Source organism: Molothrus aeneus, chromosome 18, assembly GCF_037042795.1.
Source record: "Molothrus aeneus isolate 106 chromosome 18, BPBGC_Maene_1.0, whole genome shotgun sequence".
In the NCBI taxonomy this organism is placed as follows: domain Eukaryota; kingdom Metazoa; phylum Chordata; class Aves; order Passeriformes; family Icteridae; genus Molothrus; species Molothrus aeneus.
Genome location: NC_089663.1, coordinates 11,819,891 through 11,845,805, shown reverse-complemented (window position 1 = coordinate 11,845,805; position 25,915 = coordinate 11,819,891). Strand labels below are relative to the sequence as shown.

Here is a 25,915-nt window from a genome sequence, read left to right as displayed (position 1 = left end):
CTCATTGTCACACTATTTTAGGATCACTCACACTAGCAGAAGTCATGTTCTAGTGATCCAAACAGCTTTTCTTTCAATCCACTTGAATCCTGGCACTTAACCTGGTTAATGTCACTGGTAAATCAAACTGGTTTTATTGGTAGTTAAGAGCAGACTCACAACATTCTTGAAGTGTTAATTGTGTTTGGCTTAAAAAAGAGAGGAGGGTTTATAAAAAATATATCAAGATTGGAAAGTATCAACTTCATATTTTATGCAAATTTTATGCAAAGTATGAAAATAGTTTTCCTTTATCCAAAGAGTTAGTCTGGGGTAAACAGACTAATCTTAGTTTTGTACATCATTTAACATTGACTTTTAGTCTCATTTTCCCCAAATATGGAAAAGTGATGAGGCCAAGATCTCAGCAATAAATGAAGATGCCCAAACCTCAGAATTTAATTATTCATTTTCACAAAGCAGTAGACTTTGTTCTGTAAGTAAGAGAGAAATTTCTTAAGAGAGGTTTTGGTTGGCTCCTTTCCAGCATGTAAATAATACACCTTAAAAATGCCAGCGAGGCAGTGCAGGAGCTGACAGCCTCTTCCTTTGGAAGTCCAGGTCTGGTTTGTGTGTTCCTCCCACATTTATAAAGTGGAAGAACCAACTTTGCCTGCTAAATGCACAATGAGTTGCAAGGCACGAGCAGAGCTCTGTGTCAGCTTAGCCAGAGTGAGTTAAATCATAAACCAGGGTGCAAGTGATTGAATCCCTCCTGGGTAAGGAACACAAATGTGCAGCAATGGAACGGTGGCGATCTGAGCCTGCACAATTCCCAGTGTTCCCTCTCCGTGTGGGAATCCTGGCCTTTGGGACAGGGCAGAGCTGCCCCGTGCAGGGAGCCCTTGGGATCGGGACCTTCCTGGCACCATCTCCTGCCTGCTTTAGGGAGGGCGCCCAGTTCTGCTGCCCCCAGCCCGGGCTGCTGAGCCACTCTCACCCCCCCGGCCCTTTGCTGCTCAGCCCTGGTTTCCTCCCCTCCCTGTGTCCAGAGAAAAGCCCTGGAGCTCCTGGAGAGGGGAAAAGCCCACGAGCTCCTGGAGAGGGGAAACTCCCGGAGAGGATGCCAGAGCCTGGCCTGGCCTCCCGCAGCCCCTCTGGGGCCTCGGGCCCTGCCCTGGGCTCGGCCTCGCGCTGCGCTGCTCCAATTCCCGACCTCGCCATCGCCCGTCCCCAGCGTCTGCCAGGGCTGTAAATCCCTCACATCCGGGATTGTCCCTCCCTGTCTGGGCACGGGGACAGCGGGCAGAGCTGCCTGGGCTCCGTGGGGAGCACCCACAGCCTGTCCCCTCCCACAGACCCGGGGGGACACCACGGCCTCCCCTTGTTGCTCTTGCAGAGGGAAGAAGGGGTTTTTAGGCGGTGTGCCAGGGCAGGAGGCTGCTGTCGCTCTTCAGGTAGATGTTTAGGCAGAGTTTGATCGTTTGGCTCGCTAAAAACACTTTGTGTTTAGCATCACCCTGTCCCAGCGCCTCCACCGGGAGAGGGGATTGGCACTGCAAGGCTCTGCACCCCGGGCTGGGCACACGGGCTCACACCACTGAATCTCTAACTTGGCAAGAGATTTCAGGGCTCTCCCTTCTGCTCTGAGCAGTGTCCCGGGGCAGGAGCGCACACACGGGTCAGACTCATCCTGGCAAAGCTGTGTCTGCGCCGCGGGCTGGTGAGGGAGGGTCGCGCCGTGCCCGGCAGTGCCAGCCGAGGGCTGTGTGGCACCACAGACACCGAGGGGCCGCCCGTGCCACACGCGGCGCTCAGACCGCGCTGTCCTGCCACCCTGATTTACCTCCTGCTCTTCCTCCTTCCCCCTTCACCCTGCTCTTCTCTCCCCCGCCAACTCTGGGCTGTTGTGAAGCTCCACATTCCTTTCCCTACAGTCATTTCCATTTTCCAGCCCTGGGCTTTGCTTTCACTCTCTCCTCCGCTTCCTCTGCTCAAATGACCAGTCACAAAGCAATTAGGGATGCTCAGTTGGTGCCACAGGGAGGCTCTGAGGGACAGAGGTGTTTGTGCTTCTGATTATTTGTTTCAGCATATGACACTGGTCAGGTGACACTTGCTTTGCACTCAGGTGGTTTTCTGTGGGGCTTAACCCCAGCGTGTCCCTTCAAACCGTGATTTGAATCTGCAGCTCTCACAGGTGCCACGTGGATGATTATTTCACATAGACAGGGGTGTTTGACACCAGCCTCCCTCCAGGAATCCCTCCAGGCGAGCCAACACTCAGCTTGGCTGCCGTGGATTCCTGTGCTCCCAGACGCAGAGCAGGTTCAGGAGCTTTCCCAGACAGGGCTGGGATGAAAGCAAGTCTCAGAGCCTGCTCTGCCCCAGCCAAAGGGTGGGGTATTCCCTGCCCCGGGCCCACAGCAGCGCGGGGAGGATGCAGAGGCAGGGCCAGCTCGGCAGTGCCAGCTCACTCCTTGGCACAGCCTTCAAGGGCTCAGGAGTGGGAGGGAAGCGGGAGTCCAGCCCACAGGGCAAGAAGGGAGAGTCCTTCCAGGCAAACTGAAGGAATCGGGCAGGGTGGAGCACTCGTTTGTCTGGAAAGATGATGCAGAGAAGCCCTGTAATGTGGGGATAAAGTGCTATTCCATCCCTGCAAGCAACAGCAAGCAAGGAGGAGCCCCTTGGCCCAAGCCCCACCATCAGCCCAGCTGCCTGTGCCCTGTACCCAGCAGAGCAGAGAGAGCTCCTCTCCTCTCCTCTCCTCTCCTCTCCTCTCCTCTCCTCTCCTCTCCTCTCCTCTCCTCTCCTCTCCTCTCCTCTCCTCTCCTCTCCTCTCCTCTCCTCTCCTCTCCTCTCCTCTCCTCTCCTCTCCTCTCCTCTCCTCTCCTCTCCTCTCCTCTCCTCTCCTCTCCTCTCCTCTCCTCTCCTCTCCTCTCCTCTCCTCTCCTCTCCTCCTCTCTCTGTAGTTTTATTTGCCAGTGCTTACCAAGGAAAATGAAGCTGTTTCATTTCTACTCTAGTATTTCTTTGCTGGTTTTCATTGGAATCTGGGCTGGTTTTGATATTGGTGCCTGGTGCTTTCTTGCCTGGCAAACTGCAAAGAGGAAAACTTTCATTAGAGAGATTCCAGGCCTGTGCTTCTGTGGCTGCAGACTTGGAAACTTCTCATTCCTCCTCCGTGCTCCTCCAGGGAGACCTCCAGCCAGAGCAGGAGAGAGCAGCCTCTCTACTCGCGCTGTCTCAGAGCTAAACCCAGAGCACCATCAAGGCCTCTTTATCTTCAACCTTTCCAGCCCCTTCCGACAGCTTTACAGGTGCTGTTCGCTTTTTCTGCTGCCGGTGCAGACACCCCGGAGGCAGAGCGTCCCCTCGGAGGTGGATCGGGCTGCAGTGGCTCCGCAGCCATAGGGCAGCACCCGCGGCGATGCGGAGCAGCTGTGTCTGCCTGGCAGGGCTGCTCCGCTTGGCAGCCAGACAAAGGACTCAGGAGTGGGAGGAAAACAAGGCTGCGAGGGAAAGTCGCTCCGGATAATGCGGCATCTGGCCCTGGGAGGAACCATCTCCAAGTGGGGAGCAGGGCTGGACCGGGAAGAAGTTTGTCAGGGAGGATTTAAGGGGGAAAGCCCGTCCGGAACAGGAATCCACCTGAAATTGGGATTCCACCTGAAATTGTTGCAGGGATTTCCTGGGGCCTGGCTCCGGCTGCTGCTGCTCTTTCCTCAGGAGGGGAGCAATCCAGAGCTTCCAGGGGGATTTTGAGCTGCGAGAAGGCAACAGGGTGGAGCTGGGGAATGTGTATTTTCCTTCAGGATTAGGTTGGTTTTGTGCGTTTTGGTGAGGATGGGGCAGTAGGCAGCAAATATCAGCCAGAAAAGGCAGATCACAGAGGAAGGACACCAAAGGGGGTCAGCTTTCCCTTGGGAACAAAAAAAAGCACAAGAGAAACTTTGTAGCATCAGCAGGAAGCTGTTGTGGGGAACAGAGACAGGAATGGAAGGAGCTGTAGCAAAGCGATAAGGAAGAGCAACATAGATGCCAAAAAAGCATAAAATGCACAATTTTCCCTCTGTGCCAGGGTCCCAGGGACGTGCTGGGTGTTCTGGGGAAGGAAAGGTTCTGCACCAGGAGCTGCTGGCTCATTACAATCCCCGTGAGAAAGGTACTCAGCTCTGCAAAGCTGCTTTGAAAACGCTGTTTGTTAAAGCTGACACTCACGCGCCTCTACCACTCGTGCTTTCCACAGAGGTTAAACCTTGCCTTCACCCAAGGCTTAAAAAGCTTAATTTTCAGTCTAGGCCTACCAGAGGCTTTTCATTTTGGCTGATGATGTTAGTTGTAGCACCAGAGCAGTTTGGAGACTCGAAGATTAAATTGGTGCTGAGCAACTTGAAGGTGCATCTGTGGTTATTTTATGCACGATGCTGGATCACCAGACATGCAGGGATAAGCATTTGAATATAAACTCCCTCTAGGAAAAGGAACAAACTTCCCACTTCTTTCCCCTTGCTGCTACATGGGGCTCTGTGGTGGGTAAGGGACAGTTAGAATACCCCCAAGTCACTCAATTCATTAAGCCTGACAACAATTAATTACATTAAAATTAATGCGCAAATTTAATGTTTTACACACGTCAAAGACATGCCAGGAAAAAAAGAGGGTCTTACTGTGCCATCTTTCATTCTTCTCACTGTTGATGTAACCCAAGGTGATAAGGAACAAGCCTAGTTTGTGCTCCTCATTTGCAGGTCCCCGTGAGTGTTACAGCACAGCTCTGTGATGACTATTTCGTTCTGTTTCCAGATAAAAGGGGACAAACGAGTTTGTTTCACAGCATGGCCCAAGGCCCCCGGCTCTGTGGCAGAGCTGCCAGCACCTTCCAACATCCCACTTTGCATGTGTATTCCTTACACCCTCGCCCAGGGCCATGGCACTGACCCCAGAGCTTTGGGAAGGGAAAACCTCCTTCAAATCAGTCACAGCTCTGGCTAAGCAGGGGCTGGAGGCAAACTCTGTGGAAACATTGGCTGCTCAGAATTCCCAGTGGTTTGGGAGGAGCAGAGGTGAGGAAGTCAAACCAGGAGAGGGAACAGAGAAAATACCAAGAGAAGAAAGGGGAGGGGGACAGAGTGAATGTTGCAGATATTACACAACTCAGAAGAGGCAGCTGTACCTGGAAAATGGAAAATTCATCAGCAGCACTTCTTGTAGTGACTGAAGAGACAGACACATCTTCCTGTCCATCCTCCCTTGCTGGAAAACAGCAGTTCACACGTTTATTTTTAAGTTACATCTTAGTGTGCAGAAGGCTTGCAAATGTCACCTGTGTGATAAAATGGCTCTGCTGTATTTCCTGCTCTGTGACTCGGCCACTTGGTGATGAAGAGCTGCATTTGCTGTCAGTGAACACGACCGAGCCATCGGGCTGCAGAGCAGGGACCTGCAGCTTGCTGCACACAGCCTGGGAGCTGGAGCTGCCACACTTGAGGCTCAGTTTGTGTGTGCAGAGCACAACTCCAGCCGTGCAGCCCAGCCTGGGACACCAAACAAGGTGAAACCACAGGCAGCCCCTCCAAGGGAGCTCCACTCTGTGGTCAGCCTGCTGAGCAGCCAGCCCAGGGCCTGAGCACAATGGTGGTTTTGTTCTTGTGGCCACACCTGGCTCAGAACAACTGCAGTGAACCCTCAGAGCACATGGCAGATGGGAAGAACTTGCAGGTACTTCCTACCCTGCAGTGAGTGCCAAAAAACCAAGAGTAAAGTCATCTTAAATAGAGTCTGAGGCCAAGCAGTAAGTTTGTCCTTTACCAGGGTCTTGTGTCTCGTGCCACCACTGCTGCCTGTGCCCAGAACACTGCAGAGCAAACATCAGATACCCAGATCTGACACTGCTGGGCCCCTGCTTACAGGACAAACCCTGCTGCCCTACAACCCTGACCATCTCATCAAGCCTGGCCCTCACACCTTGCTCCAAAGCTCGCAGTGCCTTGTGCTGAAGGAAGAATAAACTTTACAGGACTTTTTCCACATCCCCTGCCTCCTCCTCAGAATACTGGATATTTTGAAGCTGTCTTTATTAAAACACAGGGGATCTTGTCCTTCACAGTGTTGCTCTGAGCACAGTTTTGTAGAGTTGGTGTAAAGCTGTGAAAAGCACGGCAAGCTCTGAGTGCTCCCATTCCGCTCTCACTTGGTGTGACTGTAAACAACCACAGGATGGAAAATCCCAGAGTGGTGTGCAGGACTTCGCTGGCCTTCCAGGATTCAACAGAAAGGCTGTTATTTACAAATCTGGAAGCGGAGCTTTAGGTTTGCAGAGTTCTCACTCACACAGTGAAGGTTTACCAGTGCAGCCTTTCAGGGCTCTAAGAAGAATTGCACAGTTGTAATCACAAGCACTGGTGTGAAACTACTGTCCCTGAGCGTGTAATTCTGAGCCTGGGGCTCTCAGGACCCCTCTCTAATAGACCACAGCATGGATCAGTAAGGACAGTCAGTGCCAGTCTGGAATTCACCAGGATCGCTGGAGTCGAGCACTTGGTGTGGAAATAAAATACAACGATGTTTCATCTGGGACCAGTCAGAATTTTCAGATGTTTCTTTCATGCAGTGCACAGTCAGTAGGGCATGAGCTGGGGGCTCAAAGCTGCTCCTCTTTTCCCATTCTTCCTCAATTCTCCTTTATGCAGAGGAAATAATTTGATTTCTCCATGTCTCTGTGATGGAGGTGTTACCTGCTTCCCTCTGCAGGGCCGGCCACTCTGGACCTGGGTCAGTGACCAGGAATGTGCCCCAATCTCCAAGAAGCAGGATCAGGCTCTCAGTGTTTGCTGTCACTGCCATTAAGAGCAGTATGAGGCCATGGATGGACATTAAGTAGCACATGCAATAAAACGATCAAATCTCAGAGTGCCTGCTGGTAAAATATACGTGGGGGTCTGATGTGGGGGGTCTCAGCTGTGCACCTAAGGAGAGATTGTCCAGATCCCAAGCAGTTTTGTTGGGATAAATCTGGAACAATTTTTGAATGTATTTGATATGAATTAACAGAAAGAGCAAACCTGAATATCTAGCAGTGCAAAGGATGAGTTCTGATGGCAGACGTATGCTGGAAAGCTTCATCATTTAACCCGATTTAAAAAAAAAAATTTGGTGGGGAAGTTTTACTGCTGCTTGCAAGCAGAAAATGTGCCAATTGTCAACGAGATCCTTATTTTTTTAGTCCCTCAGAAGCTGCAATCCACATTAACCTTCCACCTTCAAGCGGAGAGAGCTAGTGGTTTGGAAAAAAAAAAAAGGAAATAAAAAAAGGACAGTTTTTTTCTTGGCGGCATCTAGGGGGGCGGGCGAGGAAAAAAAAAAGAAAGAATATTTTATTTTATAATTATCAACAGGTATTTTCCATGGAGATTGGCGGGGGGATGGACGCGGGGTGAACGCCCGGCCTGAGGTGAGGGGGAGGCGGGAAGGCGGCGGCGCGCGGGCCGCCCTGAGGGCCGCCCGGGGCTGGCAGGGGCCGCCGCCCGCCCCGCCGCGGGCACAGCCCGGCCAAACCCGCAACTTGTGCCAAAACTTTCCGAAGTTAATTAAAACAGCCCCCCCCCCGCGCCACCGCCGGGCTCCGCGCCGCCGCCGCCGCCCGCCCGCCCCGCTGCCTGCCGGCGGTCCCTGAGGGGAGCTCCATTGTCTGTGAGGGGATGGCCGCGCACCCCCGCCGCGCCCCCGCCCGCCGCGCCCCCGCCCTCCGCGCCGCCGTGCGCGGGGCGCCGGGCGGCCGCGGCGGGTGGCTGCCGGCTCTCCCCCAAAGTTTTTGGATCCGCGTCTCCTCATGATGTATGGATGATATATTGCATTGTGGGTGTCAATATAACTGACGGCCATATTTGCCGGTGCTGCTACTGCTGTAAACAACCCAAAGTGTCTGGGAGACACGGAGACGCTTCGCTGAATTTCAGGACGCTTCTCCTCCTCCCGCTGGCCATGTCTCTGGGAATGTCTTACAAGCCCAACTTGAACGCCCACATCCCCGGGACTCCCCTCAACCCGGGTAAGTCCGCGGCGGCAACTGGGTGGCAAGTTTGGGAGGCGAGCGGCGGGTGCCGCACCGGCACCTGGGGGAAGCCCCGGACTCGAGTTTGTGCCCAGTCCGGTATGGCGGGGCAGCGGCTCCGCGCCGCCATTACCCGCGCCCGCCCGCCCGCCGGCCGGCGCCGCCAGCCCCGCTCCGCGCCGCCCCCGCGCCGGGCACCGCGCCCGCCCGGCCCCGCGCCGCCGCCGCCGCCGCTCCGGGGCTCCGGCCGCCGGGTTTCCTCCATGCTCGGCTCCCCGGGGCGGCTGATTGATCTGGATCAGGAATATTCCGGCGGCGCCTCAGCGAGGACCGCTGCTGGCGGGACGCCGCAAGTGCGGCCGCTCGCCCCGCGCCTCGCCTCGCCTCACGCCTCCTCCGGCGGCGGGGCCGCCCCGGGCCGCGCTCCGCGGGCCGGAGGGGAGTCCCGGAGCTCCGCCGGCGGAGGCACCGCCAGCGCCTCGGGGCGACCCTCGGTCAGCGCTCTCCCGTCGGAGTCTCCCCCGCATCCCGAGCGGAGGAGCCCGCTCCGCTCGCTGGAGACTTTTTGGGGATGGGGGGGCACACAGGGATTGCACTATTTCTTAAAAAACTCCTGTTTAAAAATCACTCTTCGTCCTTGGATTCGTACAGGAGTCTTTCCAACTTTCCTCTTTAAAAAGTTTCCTTGACAGCGTTAACTTTTTGCCTTTTTTTTTTTTCTTCTTTTTTAAACTACGTTCCCCCGTTTTTCTCTTCCCGATTTCCGAAGGCATCAGCCGGCGGGTTTTTGCCGGTGCTGCGGTGCTGCTGTACATCGGGTCTCCGTGTGTGAATCGGTGCAGCCTGAACAAAGCCGCAGCAGCAATTGCTTCGCTGTGGGATATTTGGAAGGGATCTCGCTAATCTGTGCTCGTCGGCTCCGATTAAACAGCACCAAAATGGAGAAGTTGGTTCTGACTTAAAAAAATCGTATTTGTCTCCCATCCCCGCAGCCCAGCCTGCAGGACTGGCATCAGACAGCCACAAATCAGGCTGATTTTTTTTTTTTTTTTTTCCCTGAGAAAAAGTTTTTGAGTTGGGTTTAGGAGGGAGGGAAATATGCCTGGGTGATTTTTACAGCACCGTTAGTGGTTGTGATCCTGGGAAGCTGAGGAGCGAAAGGGATCTCCGGGATGCATCTCTGTTCTAGCTACCAGGAGAGCAGCAATCATATTTTACTGCAAGGACTCGTCACCAGCTGGTGGATGAGCCGAGGTGGCTGTGCCACCTCGATCCTGCATGGAGCTGAGCTCGGTGGGGCTGCGAGGGTGCAGAGGCTCGGGGAGCCGGGGTCGTGTGTGGGGCGCACCGTGGGGCTCGAGTGCTGCTCTGCGGAAGGGTCGGGGAGCAGGGGATGTGCCGAGGATTTGTGACAAAAAGCAGAAGTGTCAGCGGAGGGGAAAAAAAAAAAAGAAAAAAGAAAAAAGAAAAAGAAACAAAACAAAGCCCCGCAAAGGGAAACCGTTCTCCTGCCGGCTCCCACGAGAACCTGGTCCTTGCTCTCCGGAACAGCCGTAAAATTGCAGGGAAAACAAAGGTGGTATTTTGCGATGGTGGGTGAGGGGTGGGGATTAGGTCATGCAGTGGAGGGGATCCGAGTCTGGCTGCTCTGCGAGCAGGGACTGCAAAATCCCGGCTCAGACATGCCGCGCACAATGCGAGCCGAGCGGTGAAGTTTCTGTCTCCAGCCCTCTCGCTGCCGTGTCTGTGCTTTCCAACGCTCCGGCTGCGATCAGGGCTTTGGATTCTTTCATGCAGTTTTATCTTCCCTTTCTCTCCCACCCTCCTTTTCCCCTTGTATCGGCAAGTTAGCAGCAGTTTGCTGTCATGCTGGAACTATTCTTGTCTAAGTTGTCCTCTCTTCTGAGTTCGGATCATCCTCAACACCCCCAGAATCTTTTCAATGAAAGAACGTCCTCCTCTGAATCCAAAATGGGCTCTCTCTTCCCTCCCTGTCTTCTGCCATTATCCTCACGCACCAGCTCTTCCTCTAGCTAGTGGTATTGCCAGCACCGTGGCCTAAGGCCAAGGGACTTAGACAAAGCAGTCCTTGCAGTTGCACATATCGCATTCAGAGTGATATGACTGCAAATGGCCCCCTCCTTTCTGGAGCTTAATTCTGATTTGGAGGAGATTGCTTCTCTATTGTGCCTAAATTAAATGCCCCCCAGCCAGGAGGATAAATCCTGGGTTTGCTTCCAAAACTGGGGTGAAGGACCCCCACCCCCCACCCCCCCCCACCGTCCTGCAGAGGAGAGGAAAACAGGAAATCTGTCCCTTTTGGCCTGAAATCAGCCCTGCAGAAACCTCTCTATATGAATGCTGAATATTTTGGTCTCGGCCGACGGAGGGCTCTGGGCAGCTGTGGATCTCACAGGGATTTTCCTCTGGGAGGTAATGCTGCTTCCCTGCAGTGCAGGGCTTCTGGTGCAGGAGTATTTGGGAAGGCAGTGTCGACTCAGCTCTTGGAGCCGCGTCCTTGCTGCAGAGCAAACTCCTCTCAAGTTGAGGCTGAGAGTAGCCACTCTGCAAAAATTATACTTAAACTGCACATCAGTGAGATGAAGCAGTTGTGGTTGGTGGGTGCCTGGGCTCTGTTCTTGCATGGGAGCATGCTTTGGGAATCCAGTCCTGGACTGAAGTCCAGAGGGAGAGGAGCTGGATGTGGAGGAGGAAATACGGGGAGGAAACCTCTGTGGGTTGTCGGCAGATCTGGGGATGACTGCGGGTGAGGAAAATGCAGCTGCTCCACAAGTGACTCAGGATGCTGGAAGCATCTGGGTGCTGACTCCTCTGCCTTACACCAGGCTGAGGGAAGGAGAATGTGTTGTCACAGCAAAATTCAGTGCCTGCTCCTCTTCCCCGTTGCCCAGGTCAGTGCTGACACTTGGCCCAGGGTGGCTGCAATCAGGCTTGCAGTGTTTTGTCCGAATTTTTTCTGAAGTCACCTTCCTAGAGGGCCTGTGCTCAGGGAATTGGGTTCCTGCATGTAGTACCCCAAGCTTTCAATTCCAAGCTGCCTGTGCTTGGGGACCCCCATTTAATCTCCTGCACAAGCACCTTCTCTGCCTGGGCTGTAAATGAGCTCTATTAAGGACCTGCAGTGGCTCTACCTGCCCAGCCTCACCTGACCCTGCAGTGTCCCAGGGGAACCTCTGTTACCTTTTCTAACAACCATGTTTTGATTTGTTTGTCTTCTCTTGCTTATCCTACTGATTCCTGGGAAGTACTGTTTCCTCCTCATCTGTCTTGTGTTTCATATTGTTTGACTTATTTCTCTGTAAGGGACCAGCTGCTGAGCTGAGGTGAAGTAGAGCATCTCCATTGACTTAAGCTGAACTTGACACTTACACCAGCTGTGAATAGGTCTGTAGTTTGTTTTTCACCATGTTTTCATGTGTTTTCTGGCTCAGTGGATATTCACCAGCATTCCTATTTTGTTTAGACTAAGCACAGGTCAGAGAAAATGTGTTTCAAGATACAGAAGCTAGCAGAAACAGCTTGGGATTTTCTTTTACTTTCATTCTCATTCTTGCAGAAATGTCAGGTTTTGAGACAAAGTCCTGTTCATGTAAAAAAGCTTAAAAACTGTCATTTGTAGGGTCTGGAAACACCAATTCCAGCTGACAGTGACAAGGGAAGGAGCTGTGTCTTGGCTCCACATGAACAAGTCGTGGCCTGTACAACAAGTGCTGCTGGAGCTGAGGACCAAAGGGGCTCTCAGTGCACCTGCCGAACCTTGCAGCAACCACAAGTTTCTTGTGAAAAGTGCAAATTCTCACTGGGAGGTGAAATGAAAACCATTTCCCTGTCTGGGGCTGTAGCTGGCAGCTGGAGAGACCAGTTCCATTCAGTCCTGAGAAATGATACCAGCACACGAGGCCGGCCCTTCTGTTCTCAGCACCGCACTGCAGACTTGCTGGAGCACATGGCTTGCTTGTCGCCCTTTACAGAGACAGCTTCTGTTTGATATTGTTGACCATATTGAGAGGTTGTTTTTGGAGTGGGAGTACTGGAAAGAATACTCTTTGTAGGCAGAACAGAGAGCAAAGTGTTTGTGCCTTAGCAGGGGGGATAATTTCTAGGAAATATGCTCCCCTCTCCAGTTCAGACTGAAATTTGCTGGATCCCTGATCTCTTGAAGTCCATGTGAAGTTAAGTATGATGCAAAAAGAAGCTCTCTAAACATGTTTCAGAATTAGCAATTTTTTTGAAGTGGACTTGTTTGGGCATTTAGAAAATGGGCACTTTTGGCTTTGCCTCCCCGAGTGTTTTGCTTGAGAGCAGTTTTCACAGTGTGGTTTTCACAGTCAGCCAATCTCCACGGTCCCCACCCAGCACCTTGGTTTTGCTGCAGAGTGGTTTGGGTTCAGGCTAACTGGATTCCTGTTGGATAAAAGTGGCCCAGGAGCTCTGCTCCAGTTGTGCAACACGGATGCTCCATCCCTTGCAAGGGGAACACAGGGATCCAAACCAAAGATGGCACAGCTTTGAACCATGCCCTCCTAGTCTGGGGGATCAGACTAAAATCTAACCTTAAGTCATACCCCCTTAGGCCAGCTACATGTGGTGTACACATACCAAATGCTTTAATCTCTTGATCTGTTCCTTGTGGTGCCAAATAACTTGCTGGTGTAGGAATAGCTTAAGCAAGAAAAGAAGAATGGTGGGGAGTCAAGGGACTGGCTTTAGTTTTCCTGATAAAGAAAGAGACAGGAGGGCAGGAAGAGGAGACATAAACCATGACCGTTATCCACATGGAAAGATTAAATAGCACAAGAGTAGCAGAGGAAAGGCCCAGAGTGTGACAGATCAAAAGAGCAAGGCCTCTGGCTGTTACGATAAAGAATGTCCTAGTTCTTGAGAACATATTTATGTGTCTGCGCACTGCGTTTTTTTTAAAGGAAATAGTTTTATTCAAAGAAAGGTCTGTTCCTTCCACAAGGGCTGTTCAAGGGAGAAATAGTGGGTGAAAATACAATTTTCACAGCCAGTGCTATAAGGAATGGTTTGTGCGAATGAGAACAGGGTCCATTATTTTAAATTTTAAAAATTATGGGAAGTTTGGGGGGAGCGGGGGCTCTGTTTGAGCTCTGGGTTGGCAGCTGCTGTTAGAATTCAGTGTGTGGTTTGGCTGTGCCGTGGATCCACTTGTGTAGACATGCATGTGGTGTCCCATGGATGGCAAGGAGCTCTTGTTGAACCCAAACCAAAGAGTATAGAGGGCTAAGGAATAAAATATTCTTGTAGTCAGCCAAAACACTCCAGCTGTCTTCAGCTACTCGCTGCAGAAATAGCTGTGCTGGATGAAGCTGTTACCTCTCCCCTGGTGCTCGAGGATGCCTCACGGTGAGTGTTGGCAAGGCAGCTTCAGGAGCATTTCTCACGTGTTTTCTTGCAAAGTTGCCTAGTTTAGGACAGAAGAATTTATATCCTTTCAGTACCAGCCTCGTTGTCTGGTAGCCCATATGGTCAGGACTCCATGAGGAGGTTCTGCAGGGTGTGGCAGAGGCAGCGACCTCCAGCCCTGGGCTCTGGAGGGGTGGTGACCACGGGCCGCTGAAATGGCAACAGCCTTGATGTTTCAAGCAGCCTCAGCTTGCAGGGTTTGTGAAACAGAGGGAGAACTGTTGAGATTCCACTGACTGCACCACGTACCTTGGATAAAGTCCAGGCTGCAGGTATCTCCTCTTACATGCTCTTGTGTTCATGTGTGGAAAGGGTCTGTAAAATGTGGTTTTATAGGGCCTTACAAAGTACAGGGCAGAAGAGAAACACACATGCAGTGGGATTGGAAAACACACATCCAGGGGGTTTGGCCCTTGGCTTGTCCAAGTCAGTCCTACACGAGTAACTCAGTGAGTTGTGTGACCGTTCCTGGTTTTCCTTTGCTGCCTGTGGAACAGGGGGGTAGCTGAGCTGTGTGGATGCCTTGGCATCTGCCAAAGTGGATCAGGTGAGTGTACCCAAGTGTTCCTGCTCCTGCTGTTTCCTTCAGGGTGCTCAGCAAGTTGCCTTCCCTGTTATTTTTCCAGCAAGCAGCAGTAATAGAATTAAGAATTACATCTTGAAGCAGCAAATTGGTCATCGTTGCTCAGGCTTGGAGCTGAAGGGATCCCTACAAACCTATCAGGAATTAATGAGAAGGTTCCTGGTCAGCAGGAGTTTAGGCAAACAAAGATTGATTTGAGATCCTTTGTCTCTCAGGGTGTTAATTTGGGCTGAGAGAGACTGCTGGAAGGAAGAGATTTTGATACCAAAATCTCATTTCTGTTTGCTATACCCCCCCATAATTAATAAAGATTAATATTAATTAACAAGAAAATCACTATATTTTTGTGGGGAGAAATGCTTGTGGCAGTCTTCTGCTAGAATACAGAAATAAATGACATTGTTTGCTCTAGAATAAGTGGGGATCTACAAGGTTTTGTGTACATTTAATTGGGAAAGTGAAGGGAGGAAAATGTGTGTATTAATTTAGGTTTTAAACAACAGCAAGCACTAAGACAATTTGGGATGTGATAGAGGGTGCCACTGAAATTCAGTACCAAGCACACTCCCTTTTCATTCTGTCAGTTCTTAACTGTCTCCATTGTCATTTTAACGTTGGAGAGAGCAAGCCTCAATTTAGATCCCCCCTCCTTTTTTCTCTCTAGTGAATACCTAATCATCACACCGATTTTTGACTGGGTATTGACTGTGAGACTTCCTGGCCTAATTTCTAACTATAATAGCAATATCTGGTGGGGGTTTTTAAATTTTTTTAAATCCGAGATACACAGACTGCTCAGACATGCAGCTGAATTTTGGGTTAATTGAGTAATAGTCATCCAAGACCCAGGGCTTCTCCCTGAGATTAACATACAAAGTGAGAGGTCAAAAAGCTTGTTGCCCTGTGAGATACTATTACCCCCCCACCCCCCAATTAATTTCATTTTCATGACCGCATCATTTAAAATTGAGGTGAAACCAAGGATTTTTCCTTTTTTCCCCCCCTCCAGCCGAGTTTGACTGGCACAACTTCTGACATGGATGTATGGAGCCTGGTACCGCGGCCAAGCCAAATCCTTTCCTTTGTTCTCCGGGCCTGCTGCTGCTGCTGATAAAGTGGTCGGCGCATGGCATTATGTCTTATTACATTTTTGATGCAGACTGCAAAGAAACGGGTAAACTCACCATGGTTACCAGGCTCTGTCACTTGGCAGGGCCCGGCGCTCTCAGATGGCCTCTAGTGTCTGCAGCGCGCTCTGCAGCGCCCCGGCCGCGCCGCTCCGCGCATCGCTCCTCGCTCCCTGCTCCCTTTTGTCCCTCGGTGTCACCCAGCCACAGCTGGGGTCAGGCCTCTGGGCTGTTTCCACGCCTGTGAAACTTTTCTCGGTCAGCCAACTCTCTGCTTTGTGTTGGAGAGTTTGTCTGTCCTATCGAATGGACCCCGCGCTGTTATCTCCTGCAGACCAAGTGTGTGTCATTGCTAAAATCACAGAATGTGAAACAATCGCTGAATTGTCTGTGCTGTGATATCACAGAACATGCTGAGTTGGAAGGGACCCATCAGCCAGGACACCCTGAGACTCACAGCACGTGCCTGAGAGCATTATCCAAGTGCTTCCCAAGCCAGGCTTAGTGCTGTGACCCCTGGTCCAATGCCCACCATCTCCTGATATCCTTAACCACTATGTTTTCATCAACCCATATGGGATCAGTAAGTTGCTCTAAGTTTTGCATGGGCTGCAGCTCAGTTTTGCTCAGTGAGCAGAGCAGGATTCTAAGTCTGGTCCTGGGAGTCCCTGCCTTATCCACATCCAGTTTGGAGCTCCCAGCTCTTGGATGTGACTGCTTGCAACAACAGTTCAGAGACAAGTCTTTGCAGGATGGATCTTTTGTTTTATTGTACGTGAGGAAAAATCACTTAAGCCTTTCTCTGCTTAATTGAGGTAATTAAACCTTCTTACCTTGCAGCACAAGGGGCTCATTAATGTTTTTGAAGCATTTTGAAGACCTTGGAAAAGAGATGCGGTTTGCTGTTGTGTCATGTTTGGTAATTGTTGAAATTCAGTCATCTGGACTTGAAGTACTGAGTTTCACATGGAGAGATCTTACACTTGTGCATGTATTTTGAGGTGATAATGTGAAGAACTAATTGAGAGAGTGGCTGACAACTGTGCTGTTCCTACAGTGCCCTACTCTATGGCTGTGTTGTTTTTTGGGGGGGATTTACTATGCTTAAGCAAAATTAGCTCCATGTGAAACCTCAGTGATGAAACTGCAGGTTGTAATGACATAAAATTTAGCAGCTTTGTTAAAGACAAAGAGAAACTTTGCCTTTTTTTTTTTTTTTTTTTCCAAGGTGACTTAGTGACCAGCCCAATTTGCCTTTTTGGGATTTCACCTCTGGTTAACTAGTAAAAATTAAGAACATGCTCTCTCCTTGTAATGAGTGATATCCTGTGATAACTGTGAAGTGGAAAGAGACTTCCCATCTGAGGAAAAGAGTCTGTTCCACTATGTTCAGCAGAGCTTTTTACAGAGTAACTGCTGGCCCTTTCTTTTTGTAGAGAGGGGGAAATAGGAATGAAGTAATTTGCAACTTTAAAACAAAGCTAGAGATTTACATAGTTCTGAGCCCCAGTGACTTTTAGCATCAGTTTAATTTAGATTTAAATGAAGGCTGGTAAATGAGATCTGTTCCTCATCTGAAAGACAGTTGGGAATTTTCAGCAAAGGAGTTTGTAAGGGGGGAGATATTTCCAGACAGCAGGCAGTCTGTGTCTGTGCCTACAGGCAAAGACAGCAGCATCCATGGATGCAAGGGCACTTGGGCTGCAAGAGCGAAGAAGTTCAGTGCTGTGGTGCTCCCTTGATCCCAAGTGCATAACCAGCAGGGTTTTTAGCACACTTGTGAAGTGGGCAGTATAATTAAACCCCTTAAAAAAAAAAATCAAACCGTTGTTTCTCAAACCTAAATTCTTACCATTGTGGGACAAGGGGGAGAAAGTGTTTTTGATTGCTCATTTCTGGAGCAGTTTGTCAGTGATGACATTAGAGTCTGTTTCTGGAGCTGGTGACTGACTCAAAACTCATTAGATGTGAATATAATCTTTTATAACTTTAGAAAAAGTAACCATAACACAAAGTGATGTTATTTTCCCTTTGATCTACTTATACAGCACAATTTGACTAAAAATGTTTGATATCACACAAAGAGGAATAATGGTAGCACTCCTCGCCTCCGATGTCACACAATGAGCAGCAGATCTGATGTACCACAACTGACTGTTCCCTAGGAATAGTTTTGGCATTGGCTGAAAATAGTACTGAGGGTAACTTGCTTTGACCATGTGATGACACTTTGAGTTGCAAAATTACTTTCAGATAACTTGCACTGAAAAAGTAAAAATAGCCTGGCACATTAGACTCATCTGTGTGGAATGTATATATGCAAAAATAGGGCTCCTTAATACTTGCAGTTTGTCTAGGCAGAACAACCTGTCATGCTGCACTCTGCTTCACTTTTAGGCAAACAATTTGCACTGATAATGCTGCAGGCTGTGCTATTTCCAAGTGTTCATCAAACATGAGAGAAGCATTAATTCAGCCATTCTCCTCCTAGCAGTGACACTCAGAAATGTCATTAGTGATCTCAGGCAAAGGTGAGAGGTCACAGCTTTAGGAAGAAGTGATTAAAATGTGTCCCAGTGTAACAGACTAATTAATCTTTAGGTAATAAAAATTTGTTTTCTTTTTTTTTTTTTCTTTTCTCTCTGCAGCTGGGGGTGTTCACTCTCCCTCCACAAGTATGGCAACATCAGCACAATACAGACAGCTCATAAACGACTATGGCCCCCCATCCCTAGGCTATACACAAGGGATGCAGGTACAGCTCTGCTTCTTTTCCTTTTTATCAGATCACTGACCCTGCCTTTGCATGGTGGCAGGGATTGTGGGCTGTAATCTGAGGTGCTCCTCCCTCCCACCAAGGTCTGAAATCAAACCCAAATGGCAGACTGCTTCCTTGCACATGTCTGGGGATCAAATTAGGCTAAGCTGAGTGCTGAGTGAGGTTGGTTCCTAATTAACTGCTAGTCCTGTCCTGTCTGAGTCACAGAGAAATGAATTATATTCTGTAAGGGCATGTACATATTTTAAAGTTATTTGTTAAAAGCTCAATATTTCTATTCAGTTTTATCTTCTCGGTCTCCCCACCTGGTAAATTTCTCCACAAAATATTCACTGAAACATGGAAAAACCAGAAACAGGGTTAAGTAAGCAGTTCCAGGTTTGCTGGTTTTGCAGGACTGTTTTAACTTTGCTTCACCCAAAGTCCAAGGCTTGCAACTGCATCCTCACAGTTGATCCCCATTTTTGAAGGGCACATAGCATTGTGTCCAACTGTAGCAGCAATTTTTTAAAAAATCAAGTTTATATAATAATCCCAAAATTTTGTTCTTTTAAAAAGTGATTTCCAGGGCTATTTCTGGTCTTCCATAACCTTCCACTTGCTGTTTCTTGTAATTGTTTTGTTTTTACAGTATTTGACTGAGATTAATCTACTTTCAACTACAGGGCACCAGCAGCAGTCAAGTACCACAGAGCAAATATGCAGAACTTCTAGCTATCATAGAAGAATTAGGAAAAGAGATTAGACCTACATATGCTGGGAGTAAAAGTGCGATGGAGAGGCTAAAAAGAGGTAACTTTTAAACTTCTTTTAAAAAATAATCATTTCCCATCCACTTTGTGCACTGACTACTTGTATACAGCTTAATGACAACTATTTCCTTTGAAAAGAGACAACTTGAGCTCCTCCTGAAAGTGGGAGGATTAACCAGCAACTGAGACCTTGGTATGCTCTGTCTGAGCAGTATTTGATAGATAAACAGCGACAAAAAGTGTCTTATGTGCATACAGGGAGTTTCAGTTAGTAATTCAAAATCAAATTCAAATAATTCATATTCTAGAACCTTTCATGGATACATTCTTTCAGTCTCCTGGCGATTTTCTTGCTCTTTCAATTCCCTTTCCTCCCACCTCCCCAAAATCCACAGCCAAGCATTGTTTACATCTCATACCCATCTCCCAACTACTTGGCCCAGGAATATTCACTGAAGTGCATTTTGCCTAAAGAAATACAACTCTGTGGTAGTTCTCATTGAGGCTGGTGGAGAAAAGAGTTACAAAAAAATCCCCAAAAAGGTGTTAGGGGAGGCTGTTCAGGCTGGGATGTCAAACATGAACAGAACCCTCTGCAGAGGAGAGTGGGGCTGCTTAGGCTCTGTTGCCTCCTGTCAAGTGCGTGTCATTAAAAGTCCACTAGAAAGGGACAGAGCAGCTTTTAGGGCTGGCTGATGAGTGTCTCCAGCTTTGCTTTGTCAGCTAAAAGGGGTAATAAAGCCCCTTCCTTGGAGTGTAAAAGAAACCCCTGCGTGTCCCACTGCTGACATCAGCCTGGCATTGTCCTCTGCAGGGGACGTGCAGGGATATTTCTGAAGGAGCAGACACGGGACATTCCACTGCTCCAGCTCCTGAAATGACCCTGAAGGGCCACAGACAACAGTTGCACTGGCAGTTCTCTCCTTCTCTAGCATGACATGCTCACTTTTTCCTCCCTTCCTGTGGTCCTTGTGATGAGATTGGCTCATGCATTCAACCCGGAATGGGAATGTTATTGTAACAGACTAAGTTCAGCACCTTGCAAATCCCCCTTACACTTACCCCAGACTACAAAGCTTTATTTAAGGCTCAGCCATTATGGAAGAGTAATATATCTGCCATGACATGCAATAAAATGACTAGTAGCTGTTCTGGGAAAGGATGCAATAAAGTCTGCTGATGAGTGCTAAGTGGAATCTGGCCCAGCTAAAATCAATGTTGCTGGAGTCTCTCTTTATTGCATTGCCTGAGTCAGTATTAATAGATCATGAATGGCAACAGGCTAATGGGGACAGCTTGAGAGAGACTGAGAGAGATGCAGATGTTCTCTGGGCTGGATGGTTTGGTTCAGTGAGGAAAAAGTTGCTTTGCTGCCTCTTGCAACAAGATAGGTTTAAGATACAATGCTGCCACTGTGACTTGCCAGTGTTGCACAAAATCCTGAATAAATACTTTTTGCTGCCATCTTTTGGTCACAAAGGTACCTCTCTTTCCATTTTGGGAGCCTGGTGGCTGAAGGAGCATGTGCAAGTGTGAGAGCAGAATGATTGAGGGTAACACGTGACTGCTGCCTCCATGGCCACGGAGGTTATCCCTGAATAAAGTCCCTGTCCCCAGCTCTGCCTGCTCCTGAGCACTACTGACCTCTAAAACTGGCCCAATTCCCAGTGTTCTACATTATTCAGAGTAGTTCTGCTGCATGAACTGGGCATCCTGCCACCAGATCCAGGTCTAACACGCTGCTTTGAGTTCATGTTTCTGCATCCCACAGCTGCAGCTTTCCTCCTCCGTGGCAGTTTAACCCTCTGCCAAGCCTTGCACTCACCGAGTCCTCCCAGGTCAGCAGGCAGCTGCTGTGATCTGGGCTAGGAGCCTTCTAGAAACAGAAACCTTTCTCTCTAGAGATTAACCCCCTTCTATTGCCTTACTGCCCTTCCTCTGCCTTCTTAAGGAGCATGATGAGCAGAGAAATCACCTTCTGTCTTGCCTAGTCAGCGAAATATTAACCTTTCTTGTAGGAAAATCTGTCCACCTCTCATTTTAACACCTCTCTCAAGCTCTGCTCTTCCAGCAGCTCTGTGAGCATGAATCCACGTTTAGTTCCAGGATTATGAACCAAAGTCCAGATTGCTGGAACTCAAGGTAACAGGACTTAGAGAGGAAAATTCCACATTATGTCCATCAGATGAGAGCAGCATGTAAAGGGGTGATGATTTACACTGGGAGCTGAGCCAGTGTTAGGGGGAACTTTCTGTGCGCACCATAAAAAAAAAATCTTATTTTTACATGAGAAACACAACTTGTCTTTAACAGCATTATGATGTCTTGGATTTTGATGCATTCTCCCAGAGGAGAACTATCCCAAGGCATTAAGAGCTTGCTAAAATGACTCCCCAAGTAACTTTGTAATTTGTTTCACTCCACTGGCAAAATAACCCACTGGTAGGTAAGATTTTTTTTCCCCCCCTTAAATCTTTGATTTTAAGGAGGCCCACACTGCACATTAAGACCTACCTGCCACTGCAGACTTACAAATCTTACTGTGTTCTGATCCCTGGTTTAGTCCCTTTTCCATTTACAATGCAAGTTTGGGAAGGCAGATTTGTTTAGCGGCAGTTTGGGGCTGTCCCCTCTGCTGAGGCCTTCTCTGGTAGCCTTGGCAACTGGGGACAGAAATACATAAACCTTTCTGTGCACTGTCACTGCAAGTGTGGCCTGAATGGGATGATTTCAAACACTTTTGATGGGATGATTTAAACCAGCACCTCTTTTGCAGGCATTATCCATGCTAGAGGATTAGTCCGGGAGTGCCTGGCCGAGACGGAGCGAAATGCGAGGTCCTAGCCCAGCTTCAGCTGCAAGGTTCTCCATCTCCCCATGAAGAAAAAGTAACACTTATTCTTTTTGACTCTTGAAACATTCAGACAAACTCCTTTATTTTGAATGTTTTACCGTTGTTTTGCCCTTGCAAAAATGTACAGTTAACAACGGGGGAAAAAAAAACAACCCAAGGATTTTTCACCTTACTGAGGGTTTGCATTTTCTAAAGACATTAAAACTCCCTAAAATGTTTCTAAAACATGGAAACTGAAGTGCATGCAGAGGAATGCTCTTTCTCTCCCAGGCTATATTTCAGTTCTCTTCTTATCCAGCCACAGCCTCATTCTGTTTTTTGTTTTTCCTTTGACTATGTTCACTTATCCCCAAAACGTCAATCTTTCAAAGTTTGACATAAGCTCTAAGGATTTTTTTAATAAATGCAGAATAGCATGCTGTACCTAGTAGTCTGCTAAGTCACAATTTGTCATACAGCATAGACCCTGCTTAGAAATAACCTTCCCCTTCTCTTATTTTTCCTTTTTTTGTTCATTTTGCATAAACATTTGCATGACTGTTAGTGCTTTGAAGTCCACTTAAAGTGCATGAGCTATATGGAAAATAGGGGAACCTATTAAATAATAACAAGGTCCTGGAAAGCTAATTTCTACATTAAGGCTGGAGATTTCAGTTTAAAGTTTGCAAAAAAAAAAAAAAAAGAAAAGAAAAATGAACATTCTGGATAAATTACTAAAACTGTTATTTGCATCTTTGTATGTATTTATTACTTGACGTAATAAAGCTTATTTTCATTAACAGTTTGTATTAAAACTATGTACAGTCACTTTAATCAGATTAAAGGAGCAAGAGCTGTCAACAGATGAAAATTTAGCCTTCATGCAGGAGTTTAGGAAAGGACAAGGAAGGGGCCTGCAGGTTGCTGGAGCACTCCATGCATGGCACAGGGTACAGCTGTCTCTGCGAGGGGAAGTTCTAGAAGTCTCTCTTGCCTTCAAAATCCATACTCTGGCTTTGGGGCTTTGTTGAAGGCCAAAACATGGTGGCAGCTGGTGAGGGTGCTGTCCAAAAATCAAAGAGAAGTTCTGGTTAAGCTGCTGGAGTTGTTAACAGGATAAAAGCAGGAAAAATGTACTTCAGGAGTGCTTCAGAGGAATGGTGACAAAGGAAACACAGCTGCATTTGTTCCTATAAAATGGGAAACTGTCAAAATGAGTGAAGGTACCAACATGGCCAAGCTGAACTGCAGCACAGCATAAACATAACAAACAACTCTAATTAATTAATTCACAGTTTGGATGGAGTCAGCTTCCAAGACAGGTAATTTTTTATCTGTAATGTCTCAGTTTTACCCCTGAACTGGAGGGCCATGAGTGACCATCCCTGACCTGCAGGAAGGCCCTCCCTGTGCCCCAGTGCTCAGCACCACTCCAGGTCAGATCTGGAAAGCTGCTGGGTAAATTTTATCCAGAGCTGAGCAGGACAGAGCATTTGTTCAGCTGAAGGATCAGAACCAGTGGCTGGAGTCTCTTCAGTTCACACCACCACAACCAGCACCCAAACCTGGTCCCAGTTTGCAAGGGATTTATGTCACTGAAGGCACTGCCTGGGTAAGAATGGGAAGTGAGAACCTTTAGTGCTGTTCTCGTGTGCTGGAGCTCCCAGGAAGCAGCCCAAGGTGTCATCTGCACAAGAGGAAATCTATTGATTTTTTTTTGGTCTGTGCTAACAATGGTGGAAAGCTTATAGCTCCTCTTTAACAAGGATTCCTTTATCTCCTGGACCTGGCAGAAAAACTGATTGCTGAATGTGATTAATGAGATGATGGCAGGGAGAGGCAGGAGTACATGAGTGCTTTTATCTGCTCAGCTTTGCAGGAACAGCAGGTCAGCACTGGGGTTTCAGCTGTGCTTATGAAGCCCTGCATCATTTGTTAGTGGGAAAAGTGTTTGGGTCTAATGACAAACAATTCTCTTACCCTGCCAGGGCAAGGCAAAATTTCAAATGTTTATTCCTTATCCAATTGTTGCATCTCTTTAAAAAGCTTTTTCCTTTCTAGGTTTTCCTTTGCTCTTCTTTTTTTCTCCTGCTTTTGCTTCTCTGATGTTTTCTTCTCTTTAAAAACATCACTGTCTTCTCCTTTGTAGAAAAGGTCAACTTTTTCCTGCAGGATTTCTCTGGCAATCTTTCGGTTCTTTTCCACTGATCTTGTCTGATGACACTGGAGAAATACAAAGAACATTTTTACTGAAACTTTTACCTGTTTATTCTTCAGCTTTCCCTTTCAGTCTATACATTCCTACTGTTAGAATAAAGAAAATCCCCTCCTCCCCAAGCCAAGAGCATCCTCCCACCAACAACAGCTTCAACTTTTAAATCCAGATGATATATTTTAATAATTATTTGCTACTGTAACTCATCAGACTGGTTTTTGCATTAATCTTTAATGCTTCCCATCTTACCCAGGAAAGCTGCTTGAGTTTAACTTAACTGTGTCTTCCCCTTGTGACAGGAAGCAGAGATTAATTTCAAGGTGTTAATCCACAAGAAGTAGGTAAGAGAAATGCTTAAAAGGGATCTGCAGAGTGATCAATTTGCTAAGGAAGAGATTCTAACTCACATGAGGGACAGGAATGTGACAGCTACAATGAAGATTAATTTAATTGGAAACTACAGAACTGTAACTGGGTGGCAAAGCCAGGAAAAGGAGCTCTGACCCCAGGTTTATTTATCTGCTGACAGGCAAGACTGCTTCTTGCTGAGACTCTTGACAATATAAATATAAATATGAAAAAAATATAAACTTTTCTTCCATGCCACCTGCACTGTGATAAAGCTTTATTCTGAAAGGAGACTTGCAAGTCTTGATGCAATTTGTGACTCAATAAAACAAAACACAATTACCTTCACTACAATCCCAGATGGAATATGCTTCAGGACAACACAGTTGTTTGTCTTGTTTGTGGCTTGACCTCCTGGGCCATCACCTCTTACAAACTGTTCTTCTAATTCTGCCTCACTCAGTTCAAGGAGATTCAAAGAGTTCTTTTTTCTTGCTGCCTGAAGCAAGGGCAGGCTGGGCAGAGAGAGCTGCTGCTTCCTCAGAACCCACCCTGTCCATGATGGTGTTTGCACCCCTCTCAGTAAGAATGCAAAGTGAAATAAACCTGGAACATTCATACAGAAACCAGGACAAGGCTTCTCTGCAACAAAACCTGGAATGGAATGGGAGAGAGTTGTTTACCATGAGAATCCTTGCTTAAGATGAGCTATTTTAGCTGCACATATTGAGCAGTATTTCAATATTCAGATTTATTTTCGAGGTTATCTGAATTGGTTTCATTTGCCTTGAAATATTTACCATGCTGAACAGAATTTTGGTTCTCAATATAATGATGTTTCTTAAAATATTTTGAAAGGGATCTGGAAAACAGTAAATAAAAGAATACTCCTACCAATACTTGGAAACTACTAAACATATAAAAAGAAAAAAAAAAAACCAAACAAAACAACAGAGGGAAAAGAGATTATTTCAGTCTTGCAGTCTGACCTGTACAGCCTCACGGGGAACGTGATTATTCCCAGGTCAAGGAATTCACAATATTATTAACAAAGGCACAAAGGTATGCCTGAAGTGTGCATTTTCCTCATGGATAATGAGGAATGTCAGCTCCTACTCCTGTCAAATGTCATTCTTCAGTATTAGGTAAGCAATTCAAACAGTACATGCTGTTATGCTTGAAATACTTTATTTGACTCAGAAGAAAATATTTCAGTTTCAACTTGGCAATAAACAGAAAATTTGAACATAACTCTTCAAATCAAAAAATAATTAAAAGAAAACTTTTATTGGCAGCTGCTACAGAAGTTAGTGACATTTTACAATGACGAATACATACAGAAAACCGAGCAGCGCTTCTGGCTAGTTCTGAACGAGCCTTTATTTAACAGGTTTCATCCAGCTCTACACACTTACAGGACCCTTTTTAAAACCAGGACTGAAAACTCTTGATAAGGTTTAAAAACCCACGATCCCTCTACTGCAGCTGTTGGACAGGACAGCTGTAAAGCAGGACTAAACACAGAAGATACCGGAGAATTTACTGCATTTCCCTCAGCGCTGCGCCCCGCCGCGGCCCCCTCGAATGGCGGCAGCGCTGAGGGCTGAGGTCAGGGTCGGAGCGCGGCTCCCGGCGGGGCGGAGCGGCTCCAGGGAAGGCGAAAACCGAACGAGAACCGAACCAGGCCCGACCCCTCCGGCCCCCGCTCACCTCCACCAGCCCTCCGCACCGCGCATGCGCACGCCATGGGGAGGGCGGTGCTGCCGGGCTGATTGGCATGTAGAGCGGCCAATCGCCG

General features: G+C 48.0%; 2 protein-coding genes across 4 annotated transcripts; one reads left to right on the top strand and one right to left on the bottom strand.

Annotated features, from left to right (window-relative positions):
• The first annotated feature begins 7,725 nt into the window (after nucleotides 1-7,725).
• CDK2AP1 (cyclin dependent kinase 2 associated protein 1) lies at nucleotides 7,726-22,356 on the top strand. 2 transcript variants are annotated; one of them, XM_066562327.1, is made up of 4 exons: nucleotides 7,726-8,029; nucleotides 17,839-17,945; nucleotides 18,635-18,761; nucleotides 21,498-22,356. In XM_066562327.1, exons 1-4 carry the CDS (start codon nucleotides 7,822-7,824, stop codon nucleotides 21,563-21,565), a joined length of 510 nt encoding a protein of 169 aa, XP_066418424.1. In that variant the 5' UTR covers nucleotides 7,726-7,821; the 3' UTR covers nucleotides 21,566-22,356. The 2 variants fall into 2 exon arrangements, with proteins under 2 accessions (XP_066418424.1, XP_066418425.1); XM_066562328.1 differs by lacking the exon at nucleotides 7,726-8,029 and adding an exon at nucleotides 10,337-10,465.
• On the bottom strand, nucleotides 22,298-25,844 carry MTRFR (mitochondrial translation release factor in rescue). Of its 2 annotated transcripts, XM_066562330.1 has the most exons (4): nucleotides 25,828-25,844; nucleotides 24,461-24,771; nucleotides 23,535-23,777; nucleotides 22,298-22,617 (listed from the first exon to the last, which is right to left on the bottom strand). In XM_066562330.1, the coding sequence occupies exons 2-3, from the start codon at nucleotides 24,734-24,736 to the stop codon at nucleotides 23,565-23,567; spliced, it is 489 nt and encodes a 162-aa protein (XP_066418427.1). In that variant the 5' UTR covers nucleotides 24,737-24,771; nucleotides 25,828-25,844; the 3' UTR covers nucleotides 22,298-22,617; nucleotides 23,535-23,564. The 2 variants fall into 2 exon arrangements, with proteins under 2 accessions (XP_066418427.1, XP_066418426.1); XM_066562329.1 differs by having other exon boundaries at nucleotides 22,298-23,777.
• Between the last annotated feature and the right edge of the window lie 71 nt (nucleotides 25,845-25,915).